General features: G+C 36.7%; 1 protein-coding gene across 1 annotated transcript; it reads left to right on the forward strand.

Moving 5' to 3' along the window:
• The first annotated feature begins 456 nt into the window (after positions 1–456).
• LOC124171883 (troponin C-like) lies at positions 457–19,332 on the forward strand. The gene is made up of 6 exons (XM_046551267.1): positions 457–636; positions 9,039–9,063; positions 9,202–9,345; positions 17,585–17,704; positions 18,600–18,731; positions 18,896–19,332. The coding sequence occupies exons 1-6, from the start codon at positions 634–636 to the stop codon at positions 18,922–18,924; spliced, it is 453 nt and encodes a 150-aa protein (XP_046407223.1). The 5' UTR covers positions 457–633; the 3' UTR covers positions 18,925–19,332.
• Positions 19,333–19,712: the final 380 nt, after the last annotated feature.

Raw genomic sequence — 19,712 nt, forward strand, 5'->3', positions numbered from 1 at the left:
CAAACGCCGGCGTCAGGCACTGCAGTGTAGCCAATTTCACGCCAGCTATCGAATGAGAAAATCATCTTTTTCCATCCCGTGCCACACTTTGGCAAGTCCACCGCGAACAAGAGTTACATATTATAGGCAGTTTGGTATTCGGGCCAGCCAGGTCATTACCTGCAAACAGCTAGAGGGACGGCGGAGAGGAGGAGGAGGAGGTGGGGCGGTGCGGAGGGTGGGGGAAGGTGGGTGCTGTCTAAAAGGGGAGCTTCCTTTCCAGAAAGGGCTAGCGCGGCATGCCTCCAGCGCCGCACCCCGACGCCTCCTCTATCCCACGCTCTGCCGCCGCCTCCCCACCCCTCCCCTGACCCCCCAGGCCGCTCAACCGCCCCACTACCGGCGAACCCTCCCCTCCCCACCCCAAGTCGAGGGGAAGGGTCCCTCCGCGACCCATCCCACTGAAGACCTGCCCTCCCGGTAGCTCCTCGGAGGACTAAAAGCGAGGGCGCGGACGCTGGAGCCGCGGTCGGCGTATAGTCGCTTGAGAGGCCACACCTATAAGAGGAATCGGCGGTACGAGGAGCAGGGCCGTGTAACGCCACCCGTCAGCACACCGGAGGATCTGCAGGCAGAGACCGGACGCCCGTCAAGATGGTGAGTCCCCGCGTGGAACGTTGTCGGAGGATTTTGCTGCTATTTCGGATTTAGCAGAAGTGTCGTGAGGGAAAAATACTTCATACGCGCGTCCATTGATGAATTGCTTTCACCGCGAATGCAACTTGTATTACGCTAGTTATCTGGAGTATCTCGCTGCGAGTTGGGACTTGGGGTGAAGTGTCCTGAGGGCGAAAAAGTTGAGCGAAAAATCCACAGAGGAAACATCATTCGCCTTGACCGGGATTCGAACCCGGATCCCTCGATTCCCGGACGAGTGCTTTAGCCAGTCAGGTAAACGAAGCGTCGTTCTCCCCTGTAGATATGTGTGCAATATAAAGCACTCGGCCCGAAATCGAGGGATCCGGGTTCGAATCCCGGCCAAGGCGAATGATTTTTCCTCTGTGGATTTTTCGCACAATTTGTGCATTGCGGGTGACTCCGTAAAAGTTATCACCGCGGCAAGTCCCGGCATACTTAAATAAGAAAAAGTTGATACGTGCGACCCTGGATGAATTACTTTCACGCTATTTCACCGCGAATGCAACTAGTATTACGCCAGTTGTCTGGAGTGTATCGCTTCGGGTTGAAGGGTAACAGAAGAGTTGATACGAGCAAAATTGGAAAAACGTGTATTTGAATATGTAAATTTAAAAAATAGTATCTTTTAAGTGCAGATTTGTAGTTTAATTGTATTAGCAACTCTAAGGGGAAAATTTCATTTTGAAAATAATTGATTTTACAGCCGATATACCCTGGAAATACCTCGCGATGTTTCGCATATTCTCTGTATGCCGGAGCAACAAGGTGGAATAATGTTAGGACCTTTTCGAATATATAAACGTAACTGAGAGGAAAATCTTGGTGTTTTGGAGTTGAGAAAAGGCAGGTATCCCAACACCTTTCTTAAAGCCATCCAAAGTGAATGTGTGTGGCAAAACCTATCTTTCGTTTTAGTTGCTTTGCGCCAAGTCAGGTGTCGGAACACTCTTTTTCCCAGACGAAAAAACTTAATTCACATCTATCACTTATGGTAAGGTATTTCAAAAGAGCTGGATTTGAATGCTTAAAAAATTAACAGTTTTATTTAAAATCCCTCATCTCATTAAGAAATTTCTTAAGGGCTGTGGTTAAATTAAAAAAATCGCGTGCAAAAGCAAGGTTATTCATATCTCATTTCACCTTTCACCCCCGGTTTTCCTTACTGGTGGTGGTGATGGCAGCATGCGGCAGTAGAAACAAATCATCAAGCCACACATTAGTCGGTCGCCGAATATCTGCGGACGACACCGTGAGGTACACAATGTGCCCGATGTACACAATGTACAGCAAATGGCTCGGCCAGCTCCTTCGAATCCGTGAGATTAATCTCTTGAATCTCACTAGTTAGTGTGCCATATACAGTAAATAAGATTGTCCAAGGTAATAGATGCACCTATCTCGAAGTGAGGATTAAAGATATTCATTTAGAAATGTAACCACCGCTAGGGATATAGAGCTTGAGTTGGCTAAGCATTTTTTAAGATGTAAATGAAAATAAGTAGTATCTATTACTGGGGGAATTTTTAGTTCAATTTTGTAAGAAATTCCATGGGGAAAAATTATTTATATAATAATTAATACTTCTTAGAAATCTGCAATGGCAATTTTCATTTACAATGAGTTATTTTTTTCGTTTTTCTCCACATTTTTTCAAACTTATTCAGTGACAGTAATAATAAAACCGTCAGGAAATGTTAAAATTATTTTATGCATCTCTTTAGAATATAAAAGCAATTTTCGAAGATTTACCAATGATCAATACTTAGTGCGTCTGTTACTTCAGGCTCATTACCTTTTTAAAACACCTGAAAGTAATTTGGTAATTTTAGTGCTCATTAAAGGAGACTTCGATAGTCATTAGTTTCGAAACCCGTCACTAGTAAATTAACAGTAAATTTTCAAAACGAATATTGCAAAATTGATATTGTTGATACTAACAATAACGGGGTTGAAAGCATAACTAGCCTCTAGATTGGCGGTATGAATCGTATTTGTGTATACTATAATATAAACCCTGTAGATGTAAATAAAAAAGTTCAAGTTGAGCACTTAAAATATTAGATCACCTTGCTGTATGAATTCTTAGCCGTTTTTGGTGTACACCCAAATATATTTCTAAAATCAAATTTAATTTACCATATGTCGTGCTTCTTACAGAAATATTCGTAGTATTATTTCCATTCTAGTCCCTTGGAAAGGCGCTACTTCCAAAGACGAATAAATATAATTTTTTATTCTTGATTTGTTGAAATGGCGTTTGATCATATAGGAAAATCGTAAGGTTGCAATTCGGTAGTTCTGTGCGTCATGTTTCAGGAATTTTGTATTCTGTGTGAATGTCATCCTACACGTATATAACGTGCTGTCATACAAAACAAATAATGATTACTCCCGAGAATCGGATTGCTTAGGACGTCAAAATAGCGTATTCAATGAAAAGGTACATGCGGAAATAACCTGGAATGTTTCTGGAGCGCGTTGGCCGTAGGAAATTCCGGTCTATTTAAAGATTGATTGAAATCCGCTGGAATTATTAGGATCGGTTTCGTTAAAGTGGCTGGAAACAATTTCTATTGTTGACCTATTTTTATTTCATGAAAATTTTACTAGAATTTTGTGCCTAACGACCCTCTGCACACTTTTTATTTTAAAAGCGAACAGCCAGAAATTGAGCGAAGAGAGAACAAATATCAAAATTATGGATTCATGATGTATTTGAAGAAAATACAGCTATAGAGCTAGAAATGATTACGCAAAGATATATCATTTTGTCTAGATTTGGATCCATATTTCTAACATATCTGAATGATATGATGTGAAAAGCACATCTTGACGAAATAATTCTGGTTGTGATACTACCGGTAATTCGATCGTATGTGACATTATAGTAACTAATTCAGAGAATTTATTCTTAACCTGTTCCTTATAAAAATGGCTCATCTTTTAGCGATGCTTAGTTTAAACGATTTGTGGATTGAATAATTATTTTTACCGAATTTTATGAGTATTTGTGGAATTCTCTTTCACGTAATATAACAAATAAGTAGTTGAGTCGCATAATAGAATATGAAAAGCGATAAATATATGACAGCAGGTTAAAAAAGAAACATATTTTAATGGTATTATGTAATATTTCGTACTTATATTTTTAATTGGGAGTTATTTGCTATTTTAATATCAAAATGCCAAAATGCTTAATTCATGTCGCAAAAGCGCATTATTTTCAAGAATTTACGTTGAAAGTATTCACGATTTGGATTCGAAAGAAAAAAATCTCGCTTCAAGTCCTCGTCTATCATAATAAAAATCACTCTTTCGTGACACAACTTACGACCTGGGATTCTTTCTGTTGTTAATTAGATTTCTTTCATAGTCGCTGATTTTTTTTATAAGCAAGTTTACTCTTCAGGGCCTGGCAAACCCATTTAATAATATAGATAATATGCCAAACAGAATACGATGCAAATATTCATGACACTATTAATAAGAATTCGGCTTACTTATTTTATCCTGCTCAATAATCCCACCAATTTTTTCATTTAAGTGTCCCCTCCAAGAGAGAGAGGGAAAACAATAAATAGTAGATTTCTTCTGCAGGCTAGCATTTCGATTACCGAGGATTGTGTTCTGGATATTTTACTTCCAATACCAGTCCTCTCCTCGGTTCTACAAATGTCACTAATTCGCCTGATGATGTAATTTAAGAGTATTAAAAAAGCGTTGTTTAAAATTATCTGCGTTGGGGATATTTTTTATCTTTTGCACTTCGAAGCATCTTTGTCGTCTCTATCATAATTCCAAGGCAAATATATACGAGTTTTCTTGGCTGAATGGCTGGAATCCCAAGTCTCGGAGAGTTAATGCTATTTTTTCACTTAAGACCTTGACCATATCGCGATAGCCACGATTCCATTCACGAGAGTTATAGGTGCTAATAAAAGTCGCGAGGCTAGGATGAAATTTCTGGAGGCGTCATCCTTTTGGCATTCAAACCGCCACGCAGCGTGTGGAGAAAAATAGAAAATAAAAAGCCCTGGAATGCCATGCTCTTCTTTCCAGGCCAAGTATTGTCTCTGAGGGTTTGGAGCGCTTTTTTGTGAGAGAAACGCGTTGACTCCCACGTCGTCTCGAGTAATTTGCCTCGCAGGTGTCGCTTGCGGAAACCAAAGGTTATATTGAGCACTGGGAAGTAGTTGACTGATTATTTACGGGCTAGAATGCACTATTAACTCCATGACTGGGACGTAGGAAGTGTTTTAATTACAGTGGTCCATTACAATTGTTTCCAAAATTTAGAATTGTGAATGCGCATTGGCTGAAATTTCATTTATAAAAAAGACAACAGAAAAGTTTTGATCGAGTAATATTTGTTTCCGCCGAATCAAATTTGTACTTTTCAAGTCAGCGTGAAGAAGACAGCACATGCAACTAGTGACAATGACATAAAATATTTCCGTTTGAAAATAAAAATTTCAGGGAGGTACTCCCATTGTTTTCCACGATTGTGGTTAACTGAGATAAAACAATCTTTGATAATAGAACTTATTATTTTCTATAATATCCCTAATTACGAATGAATTGATACATTTTTTTACTATCTTCAAGCATCTTAACCATAAAATTTCAATTAAAAAATGAAATTTCTTACGCCTTATATCTGTTGCCGTCTTCTTGGTAGATTCTAGAAATTTTTGAAACGCTAGTCTGCAGGCTCATGTATTATGCGATCAGCTAATTTTTTATGTGTTTCTTCATAAAATAAATCGCTAAATATAATGCATCCATCATTCCAACTTATAATATTTAACCTTTTGGCTGTGCTTGTTTTTTGAAAATTGTGCCGGTATATTTGCAGTCCTCCACACAATCGTGGACTCAATCATGTTTTAGCAATGGTTAATAAAAGGGAGAACCAGTTGTTTTGAGCATGCAGTGAGCCTGTTGCAACGTTTACCGATTGAGTCCCGACCGGTATGCCGTGTGAACTCGATTACTGTCATGCAAGACTTGTTCCGAAATTATTCGACATGTGTAGTGACGCACACAAACGCTCTATACGTAGAAAACAAATAATTTTGTGTGTCCGATCTATCTTTAGATAGTGAAGTTTGAGAATGCGGTTACGGAACGAGCAACTGGAGCGTAGAATCTTAATTTCTTAGCGGTGGGAGAATGGTCGGATTTTGATAGTCTTGAAAGAGACCGAAATAGCCGCGGGGATGGAGTTTTCACGCGTCCTTAGTGCTGGCACATTGAGAGTACAGATTGTTCAATTATGTCTACAACGTAAGCCGCCTCTTCATACACGAAGTGTCGCAATCAAAGCGGCAGTGCTGGAGCCAATGGGTGACGCTATGGGAGTTCGGTGGGGTGGGGAAGAATCACAGGGTGAATCTTGGTGTGAGTAGGGAAAACTTCCAACTGCTTCTCCGCGATAGCTCATCCGCGAGAGCGAAGGTTTAGGCTCATTCCGAGCACACTGGAAGCAGTCACTATACCTACATACTACATCGCAATCCTCCTAAAAGGCGTTTCGCTGGTGTTGTTAACTCACCAGCCGTTTACGAATAAAAAAGAAATTCTCAAGCGAAATTACGCCTAGTTTCGTAATCAAAGCAGCTTTTTTATTGCATTGCAGCATTTCTCGTTCAAAAGTTTTCTGTGACTTGTTCATAAATAAAATTGCATAAACTATGTATCCGGAATTATAAATTTTGGAAGCAATTGTAATGGATTACTCGAATTGGGCAGCATATTAAGTCCTTTATCGGGGGAAAAACAGATTCCCACACCTATTCGCACGGCGAAATATCTCTCTTATTTATCGTTTCTACTGAAGGATTAAGTTGCCACCATGATGGCGGAATTCCTTTGTCATTGTTTACAGGACATTCCCATTACATATTATCATTGCGTCAGAAAATTTAAATATTCAGGCCACATTTTGAAGAACTTCTTATTATTCATATATAATGGCATCGCACTGTCACTGTTAGGTCTGCACAACGAATTTCAGCACAGTGCGCCATAGTTTATATTTTACTGCAGGCTGAACTTTCCGTGATCTAATAAAATACATATTTTAATCGGTTCACTTTTAATGTATCCTAGCAACTTGCGTGTAATATTTTTGCCTGTTTTAATCTGTTGGTCCATATTGTATTACTAAGAAGGGGTAGAGAATTTAATTCCGCTTTATGATAGCTGGCTACAAATTTTGTAAGCTTCGAATGAATGGAAGCATTTTTTCTTTGGAAATATCCCGCTGTTAGTGACCGCTAGTCTGCCATTCACTGCCCGGTTTGAGAATAGAAACACTTGAACAATGTTCATACTTATTATTTGCCATTATTATTCCCTCAATTAGTGATTCAAGCTGAAGGGTGAAGGTGGAATATTTATGGGATGAAATGGAATGGAATCAATGCCATAAATAACTCTTAAAAAAGAATTTACCATTATCAAAGCAAGCTTTTTAGTCGGAAGCGGTGATATAAATAATACATTTTTTTATCCATTTATCTCTTCGAAAAAATCCGTTTTTCTCTTCTAATATTGCATTTCTATAAAGCTAGAGTCGGTACACTTTATTCATCTTATCGAAAATACGTAACCGTTAATTTTGAACTCATTGAAAAATGATCACATTTTTTAGGTAAAAATAAATAACTATTCCTACGACGGGTACGCCACTAAATTCTGGTCTCTCCTTGGGAGGGTTTAATAAATAAAATCTTAGGTCAGTGCGTTTGTCTATGCGTAGAAATTTGCTGACACAGTCATACCATCGTTAGTTTCAATTGTAAGTGGCCTAAAATGACTCAATATTGGTAAAATACCAAATTGCGAAATTAGACTATTGAAGGGAGAGCGGAGATATTCAAAGTGAAAAGAATTACCATAAATCAAGCATGAATAATTATAATAAACTTATGAAAGAAATTTCGGGAGAACTCTTTTTTTTCCTTTTGAGCGAGCGAGCAGTTTTCCTGCCAAAAATGATGTGCAAGCTCCTTGAGCAATATTCCTCTCTGTTGAGCACGAACTTATGGGATGGACTCAGACGTTGTAGCCCACTGTGTTCATAGTAGTTTGTCGGTTGAATAGTCGGTTTAGATCAATTGACTATTCACCAGAAGTAATGGGAGGATAATAATGTGCGAGCACTTACAAACCTTGTCCATTTATTACCATATCCAGATATTGAGCAGCGTTTCTTCCCTCACCATCTCTGATATTTTCTAGTGGTTAATTTTAACCGAATGTCCACGGTGCAAAAACTTGAAATGACCACAGGCTTTTGATTCAGTCACACTATCCATGGAACCCCCATTTTTGAAATATGCATGTCGACAATGGCGATAAATGCAGAAAATAATTTAGACTTTCCCTTCTCAAAGTAGTTATTATACAGCAGTTTCAACTCTTCCTTAACATAAATTTGGTCCCAAAATGTTATTCACGAGTAAAATCATGATAGATCCGATTATCCAAATGTAAAAGGATCCAGATCAAATTAGACATCTAGGAGTATTGAGAGAGTTCTCCGTGTCACTATAATATCCTCTTTCATGCCTTCGAAGTAAATTTAGTACTAATTACTTGTTTAGAATTGCAGTTCAGAGCACATCAAGATACATTATACAATATATACCGTAAATCCAAGGAAGGAATTGAACGGCGTAGATTAAAAAGTGATTACTTAACTCACCCACCTGGAAAACCCACAATTGAAACAACGTAAGAATAAAGTTTTTATTGTCTATCGCCATTGATACGAATGCATTGCAACATTTCTGAGGCATTCCTCTTTAAAATTTCTTCCCAACAATAAAGGATTCTTTTTTCTTGTAGCCGTCATCTTCCTTGATAAAGAGTTTGAGTTCATAAATAAAATATAAACCGTATTTCTTTTTAATTATTTGTCAATATATCTATGGGAAAAGAGTTGAAACTGTTGAGTGATAAATATATCGAGAATAAAGAGCCCAAATTATTCTCTATGGATATCATTTTCACGAATCTAATAAGTGGCATTACTATAGCAAAACATACAATTTATTCTACTCAAAAATGTTCTCCTGTTTCATGCTGTAATCCAAAAAAATAGTGCATTAAATTGGGGCGAGGAAAATGCTATAGTGATACATTTCCACTCTCCAAACCCTCTGCAATCTCAAGTCTTACGAAATGTTACAACGCCTACTCAAGTTCATAAATATCCCCTCAGCCTCCATCATCGTATTGATTCCGATAAAAATTCATTATTTATCTTGATTATCTTATTTTAAGCTATTTTCTATATTGAAGATAAAGTGCATCCAGGCATTAATGGCTGTTTTTTTCTTTATTTTTTCCAGGAGGACGATGACCAGAAAGTGCAAAGTAAGAAGTTTGAATTATTTTTCTACTGATGTAAAATAGCTAATTACATTGCATTACATTGATTAAATGAACTAGCTGACAGTTTATTCCGGTTCTATCTCTAGAAGAGGCTCATATTTGTGCAATATTCATTTACAGTCATGCGTAAAGCATTCCAGATGTTCGACACCTCAAAATCTGGTTTCATTGAGACCGTGAAAATTAGCACCATATTAAATACCATCGGACAAGCTTATGATGATGGAGAATTGAATGCACTCATTGAAGAACAAGATCCAGAAGGTACGTGGGATAAATTTCAATTTCAATTCTTAAAATTTTCCCTTTTGTCACTTTACCCGTAATATGTAACGTATTTAGCCACTTAGAATATTAATTTACTCAGGCCCGTTAAAATCGGACTACATTCTTTTTAGCTCTATTTCTGAATATTCCAGACTCTCAACTGTTGCTTTGAAGTATGAGCTAACGAGCTAACTACATGAGCAATCGAATCTCGTCTTTGAAGCACTTTGAGGTCAATTAATTTTCTCGATGGAGTGGCGCGCCGCGGCGGCGAGGCCAATTATTACATGAACCTGACTTTGTCTACTCCCAAAGGCAAAATAAGTTTTAGTATCGATATCATTGAAAGACCAATGAGATTTTCAATCCATCGAATAAATAAGCGAATGACTTTGCCATTTCTGCAGTCATATTTTGCCAAAAAAAACTTATAATTAACCGTTGAAATAATAAAAATACTCGCGTGACAGTTAGTGTATGCAATTTGCTGATGCATGAATACCCATTTTTCACCGGAACTATTTATTTCTCTATTTTGGCATACGATCTACCTCCCATCACTCCACTCATTAAACATGCGCATAAAAAGGCAATAGTTGGCATGGAACCAAATCTTGTCCAGGATAATAATTTATTTTACTCTTCATTTTGAGGAACTTCTTTTTGGATTTCATAATAAACAGGCATACTTCCTTCCCATCCTATCCATTGGTGCATACTTCTGTAAAAACAAATGCAATGACATTTATACCTAGTGATTGGTGAATGCTCATATTTTTTAGTAAAATTATATTTTTAATCATTGTTTGCTCTCACTAAAATCATGAGTTGCCCCTTTCCTCTATTTTAAACTGAACTTCAGATCACTAAAAAATCTAAGTTAGGGCTTATTTTCCTTATTTACAGTGGCTGTTGGGCCATATAAACAAATTTTAATGACATGTAAGCATAATATTTGCGATCAGGGGAGGAAATACGTTAGTGAAGTCTTTGTAATCTCCCACTTGATTTGATTTAGCGATAGAGTATATTAATATGAATGAACAATGGAATGTGATGAAAAATTTATTTTCCTGACTTTATACATCACTACGTAAGGGAATTGACTACTGATGAGAAATGGATTTTTCAATAAGTATATTTTTTTAATCAGTTTTAAGTATTTCGGTGGTCTGAAGCTCCATTACCCCCTGTTACCCTTGCACATTGCGTAATCCGAAACACATTTATGTTTCGTATCCGAATTCCAAAAACGAGGGCTAAAATAGCGATCGGTTCCACGGGAAGAAATATGGCAGTATTTTGGCTTCAATTCAAGTGAGCCGTCTGGATTAGGAACCACGGCTCCTTATCTGAAGTCATATTTTTATTAATGCTTCTAAAACGGGAAACGAGAAGGATCTCAGTTTAATCTCACCTTTTGACAGACAAATAAGCGATAGAAACTTCAAATAATTGTGTCATATTTAATCCTATCAACGCAGAAACATTTTTTACATTACTAATGATAGGCAATGGTTCTCTATCTTGTAAGTGATCATAGTTTTAGTATTATAGCTTTAATTACATAGAATTGCAAAGTAGGTTAGACTCAAACATTTCTGGCCCATCGTCACCTATCTTCGCATAGTATCAGGAATCGTTTTTAACTTTCATGCTAGCAGCCAACTCGATAAATTTCTTGTTAGCCTAAGTAATATATTGCCAAAATATGTAAATGCCTGCGGAACGAGTAATTTTTCGGACAGAGTTTATTTGATATCCATGCAAATGGGAATAGACAACTGTTCAAGTTGGATATTCTCCCTTCTACTTACTATTTTGATTTTTATTATTGGTATTTTATGGATATTGTTTTACAAATTTAATACGAGACCGTAAACCAATCAGAAAATAATGTAAACGTGAAGGCATGCAAATAATCTTGAAGCTTCAGCATGAAAATAATAACTGCTGCTCCTACTACTCATTGGTAATGTAGAATGTTAATCAAAAGGGGTAAAAATACTTCAAAATCGGATTCTTCTGCGTCAGGGCACTCCTTCAACCCTTTCTGATCCGATTAGGAGGGTGCCGTGTTTTCCTTCAGTTTTCCGTCCAGAATATTGGAATAGATTCCATAATTCGGCCTACTTAATTCTCTCACATCACTCAAACCCTAAACATTCTAGTTACTCGGATTTTAGGCCGCGGAGGTACGGAAAATTTTCAAAAGATTTGTTGCTCAATGGGGAACTTGCATGAATTTTTTTTATTTCACAGGCGGATAGAAAATTATTTTCTGAATAAAACAAAGAAAACCGCATGTATATCTGAGTTTTCCTTCGCGAGATATTTAATGATAAATATTACGAATTTTAAAGCGCGGGAAAAACTACCTCACCCCCCAAGCCACTGCCGACGAAGCCTCGATGACGTCAAAGGTGCCTAAACATCACGCGAAGCTATTGTTGTGATTGTTTATAATAGTTGCCAGCAGTTGTGAGAGCTTCGTTTGTTAGACGTGTTGATTATTTTATATTTAAAGATAAATATCCGACGATAGAGGCTTGGAAGCCCTCATATTTTGCATTATTTATAATATTAATATCTGAGTAAGGGCATAAAATATAAAACTGGAGCAGTTAAACCAAAAATTTTATAATACCTAAATAACATCGTTGCAGGAGTCTGAGCCACGGCCATTGGAAGGGGGATACGTTAATTGTAAGTTGATGTTATCGACGGCATATCATTCATTTAAGTATGTAATTAGAACGATTTTGATGTTTACTAATGTCCGCTTAGCTTTTATATACAATAACTTCATCCGTTTATTCGTAGGTACCGGAGAATTCGTCGTTTAGGACTGTCTGTGCTTGTATTATGAGGTGAATTCCAGTCAGTGCAACTTTTGCTCGCTGATTGGAGACATCTAGGAACATTTTTGTGCCAAAATAGTGTTATTTTCAACGTGACGTCTCCCGTTAAGCTACTGATAATAATCACAGTGCCAGTGGTTGTAATGCACAAAGTTTGACAAGGTTGAAAAATATCGGCCAAGAGTTATCAGTGTTCCATCGTGATTGAATTGTAAAAAGTGCTGTTACGCTATCGATAAATGTCTAACAGTAGTGTAAAAATTGTCAGTGACGTGCTAATCTCCGTTGTTCACCGTAGATATGACATTTCACGATCACGCTATTGAAATAAAAACTGTGTGTAAAGTTTGTTATTCCATTATTTCAACGAATAGTTGTGAGAAATGTCACCTGTGTCACTTGTGTGGGCTAATTTAAGGGTTTAAATCAGTGAATAAATAGTTGTATTCATCATAACGAGTTCTGTTATTGTAAGTTGTACGTGATGAATATAAGAATGTGACAGTGACATCCAGTTTTTGATAAGAGTATTTGCCTATTTCCCGCTATATTTTTATGGTATATGCTAGTATATTGTTTATGGATTTACCTATATTATTGAAGTAGGTTGTAGCTTGTGTGTGTGTTGGCAGCGGAACCGATCGCAATCTCACATGTGGATTGTGTGCAGACTGTTTTGCTGTGCATTCGTACCGTAGGACGGATAGGACTACCTTCTCCGCTAATCCGGCGTTGCCAAATTCAACAGCACAGCTTACTCTAATGTCAACAGCACAGCTTACGATCGTTATCCTCCAGTATTACAAGTTTCTTTTACAACTCGATTTGCCGCCAACATATAGCAATAATTTGTCTTAACAAATTCCATGAGGGTCATGGCATCAATTTTTGGTGTCCTAAAAAAAGGCTGGTGTCCTAACATCCTATGCCACACGCCTTATAGGTGGCTTGCGGGATATTATGTAGACGTAGATGAATTTCAGGTGTACTATTCGAACGAGTGGCAACGTTATCATCCATTTTTCTGATAACTAAAACACACGAAGTGAAACGCTTGTATCATCCCGATGCCGCATTATTAATATCCCAAGTAATAATCTAGGCACAAAAGCAATAGGAAAACTTGCCCAAGAATAACAGAACAAAATAAAGTGACGATTAGCGGCTAAATACTCCCTCAAAACAAATTTTACTCCAGGCGCTCAGCGTATTTCCCTACTCCCCACGGTTGTTTAGGCACCTATGACGTCACGCCTGGCCTCGGCAACGCTCGGGTGTCTTCGCGCAGTGGTCGGCTCAGAGAAATTTTTCTCGATTTTAAATGCAATTTTTTTATTTCTTTTGATGTTGAATGGAGAAACTGAAGGTATTTTTGCGAGCTAATGTATCCATTTGACTTATTCAAAATAGTTTTTAGAGCAATCTACGACCCATGCAAGTTCCTCATTAGGGAAAAAATTCTTCAAAGCATGAATAAATAAGGTAATTACACGTTTAACGCTGCTCGGTAGACGCTGATCGAAGCTCGTGAGATCTTTAAGTTTGGCCCCATTACTCTTACCTCGACTTGCTAATTTTTAATAAAATAAAACTCATTTCTTATTTATTTTTTTCTATCACTCACAAACCTGTATCGCTATGAATTTTTGAATCTCTAAAAGGATTCATTCAAGTTCACATCAAATTTGATTCGACCTTGGATTTCCGATGATACCTCAAAGAAGCAGCTGAGTTCGGGCGCAAAGTATTTTCGGCGAGGGAATATCAACGACCATACGGTTGTTAGGCATGAAATTACAACCCTTCTCGGGCCCATGCCAACACCTCTACCCAGGTGGACGATCCGAGATATGCTTGTTTTGGCAAGGAAATCCACGTGAATGTCAAATATGTCCCGATACCTGTCGGACAAAAACCTGCCAGTGACTGCTTATGGTATTATACGGACGGTATTTGTTTCAAAGCGGAGCAGTTTCTTTTCACGCTCACATTTTTGTCAGAGAGTGTTTCGTAGCGTTTCTCCACATTCATATGTGTCCTTGGTCCCAGATGTTGCCATGCACTATTTTCCGACACATTTTTATGCAATTTTACCTAAATTTTGATTTAAAATGGCACGAGTCCATTAAACCAATTTATGAAAAATAATTTTAAGGAAATGTTGGAAAAATTATTAAAATAATATCAATTACTCACAAAATATTCGTGAAGAAAAATTGTACCTTTTTTATAAAAGTAATATTTTTCCTCATCGTTCCACAAAATTGTTTAGATTAGAGCTTCATACCATAGACATGAGGAAACTGAAGATCGACGATTTTTGAGAGGGTAATATCAACCTCTTGGATATAACAAATTATTTGTTTGATATTTGTTTTATTCCTATCTGGATTTTCATTGAAAGTACAACATTGTCATTTCAAGCAACTCATGAGTTTAGTATAAGGTTGAATGTCTCACCTCTTAACTTGGGCTCGTGAGTTCGAGTCCTGTCAGGTATTTTCGGCCCCGGAGACATTGTAACACAGACAACCCGTTGACTTCCCAGTATCTCAGGGGTACAGAGACTGTCAAGAAGCAAAGAAAGGTTTCTAGTACGCCTTTCATGATTAGGCTAGTTCGTAAATTCGACATTAAAGGACTTACAAATGTACGTCACTCTATAAGTTTTTGAGACCACTTTTTACCAAATATCACGGATTAGATCAAGCATGGGAGGAAGCTATAATGGTTTCACCTCCCCTCGAAAATATCTCATGTTTCCCAAAAATATTTTGCCCGCTTATTTTATTTCAAGCACCCTCAAATATCTATAACATATAATTATTTGAAATAAAGCATATTTTTCATTGTAATTCCATATCTTAAAAAATGGCAACACTGGCGCTAAATTAGAATAAGGGCTTTGGGATCCGTTAACTTCAGACACTCAAAGGTAGTTCAGTTTTCTCAAAGAAACTCTGGATTCACTACTCAATAACCCCCACATCCATCATACATCTTTGAGCAATGAGTGATAGATTTTCTTATTAAAAGCTGATTTTATAATATGTATATGTAACGCATGGGATTTATTTCCCTTTATTTACATGAACTCATGCGTCATATTAATGTTTGGCACAAAAATTTATATGACGCATCTAATGTGATGCGCCTAAGATTCGTATTCTGAAAAGAATTTTTTAAATTCAATTCAATTAATGTTCAACTCCTCGCTATGGATGAAAAAACTATCGCCCCAAGTCCATAATTGACGTGGGTATTAAGAAAATAGCATAGAGTAAGTAACAGAGAAAAATAAAATTTACGATACGTATTCTAAATAATTGGAAAGTTATACAGAGCGCGATGTCCCCACTGACAGACTGATTTATTCACTCATTAACGGACGCTCAAACCATTCACGATATAGCCGAGAAATTTTCAGAATATGTCTCCCTTGCGATGTAAATGAGCACTGAGTATTGATATTAGTGATGAGTAGGCAATTTTGGGAATTTTTTGCCCCATAAAATTTTTAATTTTATCAACGTATAAAAGTTGGTATTGGTGAAAATATCATGAAATTTTCAGAATATACCCTCTGTGTGATGTATAAGATGGAATAAGTAAGGATTTTTCTGAGAAACAATTTTTGGGTAGGTTCTCAGAATTTTATTTAGCACTTATACTTCACTTATAAGATAATTTCCGCAAAGACAATAACGAAATTTTCAGGAAAATTTTCTAGTGTGATTTGCAGGCAAAATAAGATACGATATTTTGCCTAAAATAATATTTTGGGTTGTAATTATCAAATCTAAGTTAGCCACGACTGCCTTAAGAAAAGCATTATCCCGTGTTTTTTTTTCATTTTGTAGAATAAGAACACTATAAACACCGTGAAAATATTTTCTCTAATCCAAATGTAGATGATATTGCAAATAATGCATATCAAATGTTTTAATTTAATTCAATCATCTTATTCGCTTCGCTTTTTTAAATTGAGTTTTGATCTCCAAATTCAGTTTTCCTTTTTTCCCTAGAATATACTTCCTTGGCGTCTAGGCCGGAATTCCATGTAATAGGTTTCACTGAAATCTTCACAAATGTAGAATAAAAATGACAAGGTAAATTTTCTCATTAAATTCTTTGATGCCTTAATATTCGTTTCATCGCTGTCCGGAACGGTAACGTTTCACGATAAGTTCTTGAATTAGTAAAATATACAATTACCTAGACATACTACCTTGAAAGCCGCCTCAACAGGTGTAGGGCTGAGGATGCTATGCCATAAGCTGTTAACCTGGAAATGGTTTCGTAATGCTGACGTGAAAGGGTGATTATTTTATGGGCGCTTCAAAATAATGGTTTAATTGTTTCTATTTGAAAAAAAAGAATTTTTAAAGCAAAATTAAGAGGCTAGCAATTCCGTAAACAAATCTCTCGGTATTGAAAAAGAGCAAAACTGCTGACATAATAAAATTATTAGTCCTAGAGCATAGATACATTTAAAACGCAGAAAACTTACGAAGCTGACAAGAAGCTAAGATTTCATGGATCATTTCGTGCTATCTCAACGGAGCCAACATGAAAATGATCCTGTCGCCCAGGGTCCAACGTTTTCATGTAATCAGGATCACTCACCTCACCAGTCAAAGTAAATTTTATATTTACGAAAGTATCTACAGCCACATATCCATTGTCGACCAGCAAGAAGAAAAAGGGATTGCCCCCGACTGTTATGTAACTATAGAAACGCATGACATACGAGTTCTGCGTCATGCATATTGCTCCAGGATATAGAATTAAGAAAAAAATAAAATATTTTAAAAATACTTTCTTGATTTAAGATTGGAGCTTATCAGTCTAAGGAAGAACGACAGTTTACGTCGAGTTCGTGATTTATTATTTTTTCTCTCTATGTCTAACTATATCGGCTTGTTTCCCACGACGTAAAAATTTATATTTGTCTCGGTTGCCGTCGTTGCTACGGCAACGAATTACACTGTAACGGGAAACGAATGCTATCTTTAGAGAAAAATGGAATAAAAATATTATATTGTTAAAAACAAATTTTGGACTTCATAAAGGGAAACTCCATTACTTTAAGCCGGTATAAGATGGTTTTTCTAACAATTTACAGCACGAAATACCTCGTCCTAAAGAGAATCTTCACTCTGATCCTCTATTGTTTTGGAGAACAACTATCTCCTGTCTTCGAGGGTCAAGATGACTAGCATGATACTTTTTCCTTGAAGATAGGGAACAAATTGTTCTCTGATACGAGTGTTTAAAGAAATGGAGCCCTTAGCACAGCTAAAATGCCGAATAGCCTTCATTATCTCCTTACAATGTGACAATACATTTCATTGCTATATTTTTCATTTATTTAGGCACTGGAAAGGTCAACTTTGACTGTTTCTGCAACATTGCCTCACATTTCTTGGAAGAGGAAGACGCGGAAGCTATGCAAGAAGAGCTGAAAGAGGCTTTCCGTCTTTATGACCGAGAAGGTAAGAAAATATCGAACTCGGCTCAACTGCCAATACATACTAAGTGTTTATGCATATTAAATGAGCATGGGTGCGCGAAAACGCACATTTCGAGTCGAGTTGAAAAAAACTCAACTCGTAAATATTTTCAAAACTTGAGTCAAATTGGCTGTGGTTGATCAAAAAGCTTTTTAAATAATATGGCGTTTAAATACTAGTGAACATGCATTGCAGGGAAAATTATTAAATTTTACAGTTCAATTGCCATATTTTTTGACATAACATTTTCATATTTTCGAAGTAATTTTCATTCATTTGTTGATAGCTGGTGCCTATGTTCATGAAAATTGTTGCGATATATTGTATTGGCTACCTTTTGTTGTTTAATCTTCTTTTCAAAAAAGAATATTGACTTTTCCCCCTGATGCTGTACATATTACGTCAAATGCGTTGGCCTACTGTGGATGGCCACTGGGATGTTATGAAGCTATTCATAATCTTTTTTGTCGGTATTTTCTTTCATTTGTGATATTCATCCTTTCCTTTACAATCACTAACTGTTTGACAAATGATAAATAAACCTAGATAGATTTAATGACATTGGGCAGTGCACGGAACTATCAGGACAGTGCAATGTTCTATGATCGAGTAGTCAAAACATCCCCATTAAATCTGACGGGGTTTCTGAACGTAGAACAAGAGAGAGCAATCCAGGTTATGGAAGCTAGATATGTGATCAGGGGAACAACATCCCCTGTCCTCTATTTTGAATTTTGTAAACGTTAGGAGGTGAAGGTTTTTCAAATGTATATGATAAATATATGAAGAGGGAAGTTGGCGTAAGAATTTTGTTATTGTGTTTGAATTTGATTATTTCGGAAACGAATTAACTTTTTTATCGATTCTATGCAATTAGGTAATGGATACATCACCACAGCAACATTAAGAGAAATCCTGGCAGCACTAGATGACAAACTAGGCCCTGATGACTTGGATGGAATTATCGCAGAAATAGACACTGATGGATCTGGAACTGTAGATTTTGATGGTATGTGAATAGTGCTGGCTATAAAATTATTCTGAATAATACAATAAGTTCATCACTGTACACAGTATATCTGCAAGTGATTTTTCTCTATGGTTTTGAATTATTTATTCTACTTTAAGAGAGCAGACTACTTTTTTATTTCCAAAACTTTTGTTTTATTACAGAGTTCATGGAGATGATGACTGGAGAATGAACAAGAATTTGGAAAAATATGATCAATATCCTAGAAATAGGCCTCTTAAGTGTCTTGAGAATTAACACACACCTCAGACAACAACATTAAAACTTCTTAATGACTCATTCCTCAATGCAGCTAAAACATCACCATTAGCTTAAAGAATAACATGTAACACATTGGTCTTTGGTATCTAGTTGATCTGCAAACACTGTGTTAGGAATAATATAACTGATTAGAGAAAGATACAGTGAAACTGCGACAGCTAAATGACTTGTCATCATTTAAGTTCAAGATGTGATTCCTAAAAAATCAAAATTAAAGAGCAATGACATTATTTGCATACTAATGGTCATTTTAAAATGTATTTTTACTACCAATAAATAAAATGTCTACAGCTAAAATGCTGGAGATATTTTAAGAATGCCTAAGTTTTTTTGAAGTTACCCCAACGAACACCTAATGAGTGCTCTTATTAGTCAGCTTCAGTTATTTGTCATTTGATGGAATGGGTGATTCACCTATGACTACCTAATTCTGTCCATAAACACACCCCCGTTCTCCCTTTTTTACCTCATTTAAAACAACTTGTCCTTCCATTGAATGGGCTCAAAAATGCAGAGAAAGCATGGTGCCGAAACTAAAGCAAAAGTTACTAAGAAAACGATGATGGATAGATTATTTGCCTTTTTCGATTATCCATTTGGGCTTTCCCTTCCATTATTCCCTTTATACCATAGTAGTCCTAGGGTATTCAAAGCACTACCTTTGCATTCCTGTAAATTCTTGTATGCACTCTGGAAGTT

Source organism: Ischnura elegans, chromosome X (genome assembly GCF_921293095.1).
Source record: "Ischnura elegans chromosome X, ioIscEleg1.1, whole genome shotgun sequence".
Taxonomy (NCBI): Eukaryota; Metazoa; Arthropoda; class Insecta; order Odonata; family Coenagrionidae; genus Ischnura; species Ischnura elegans.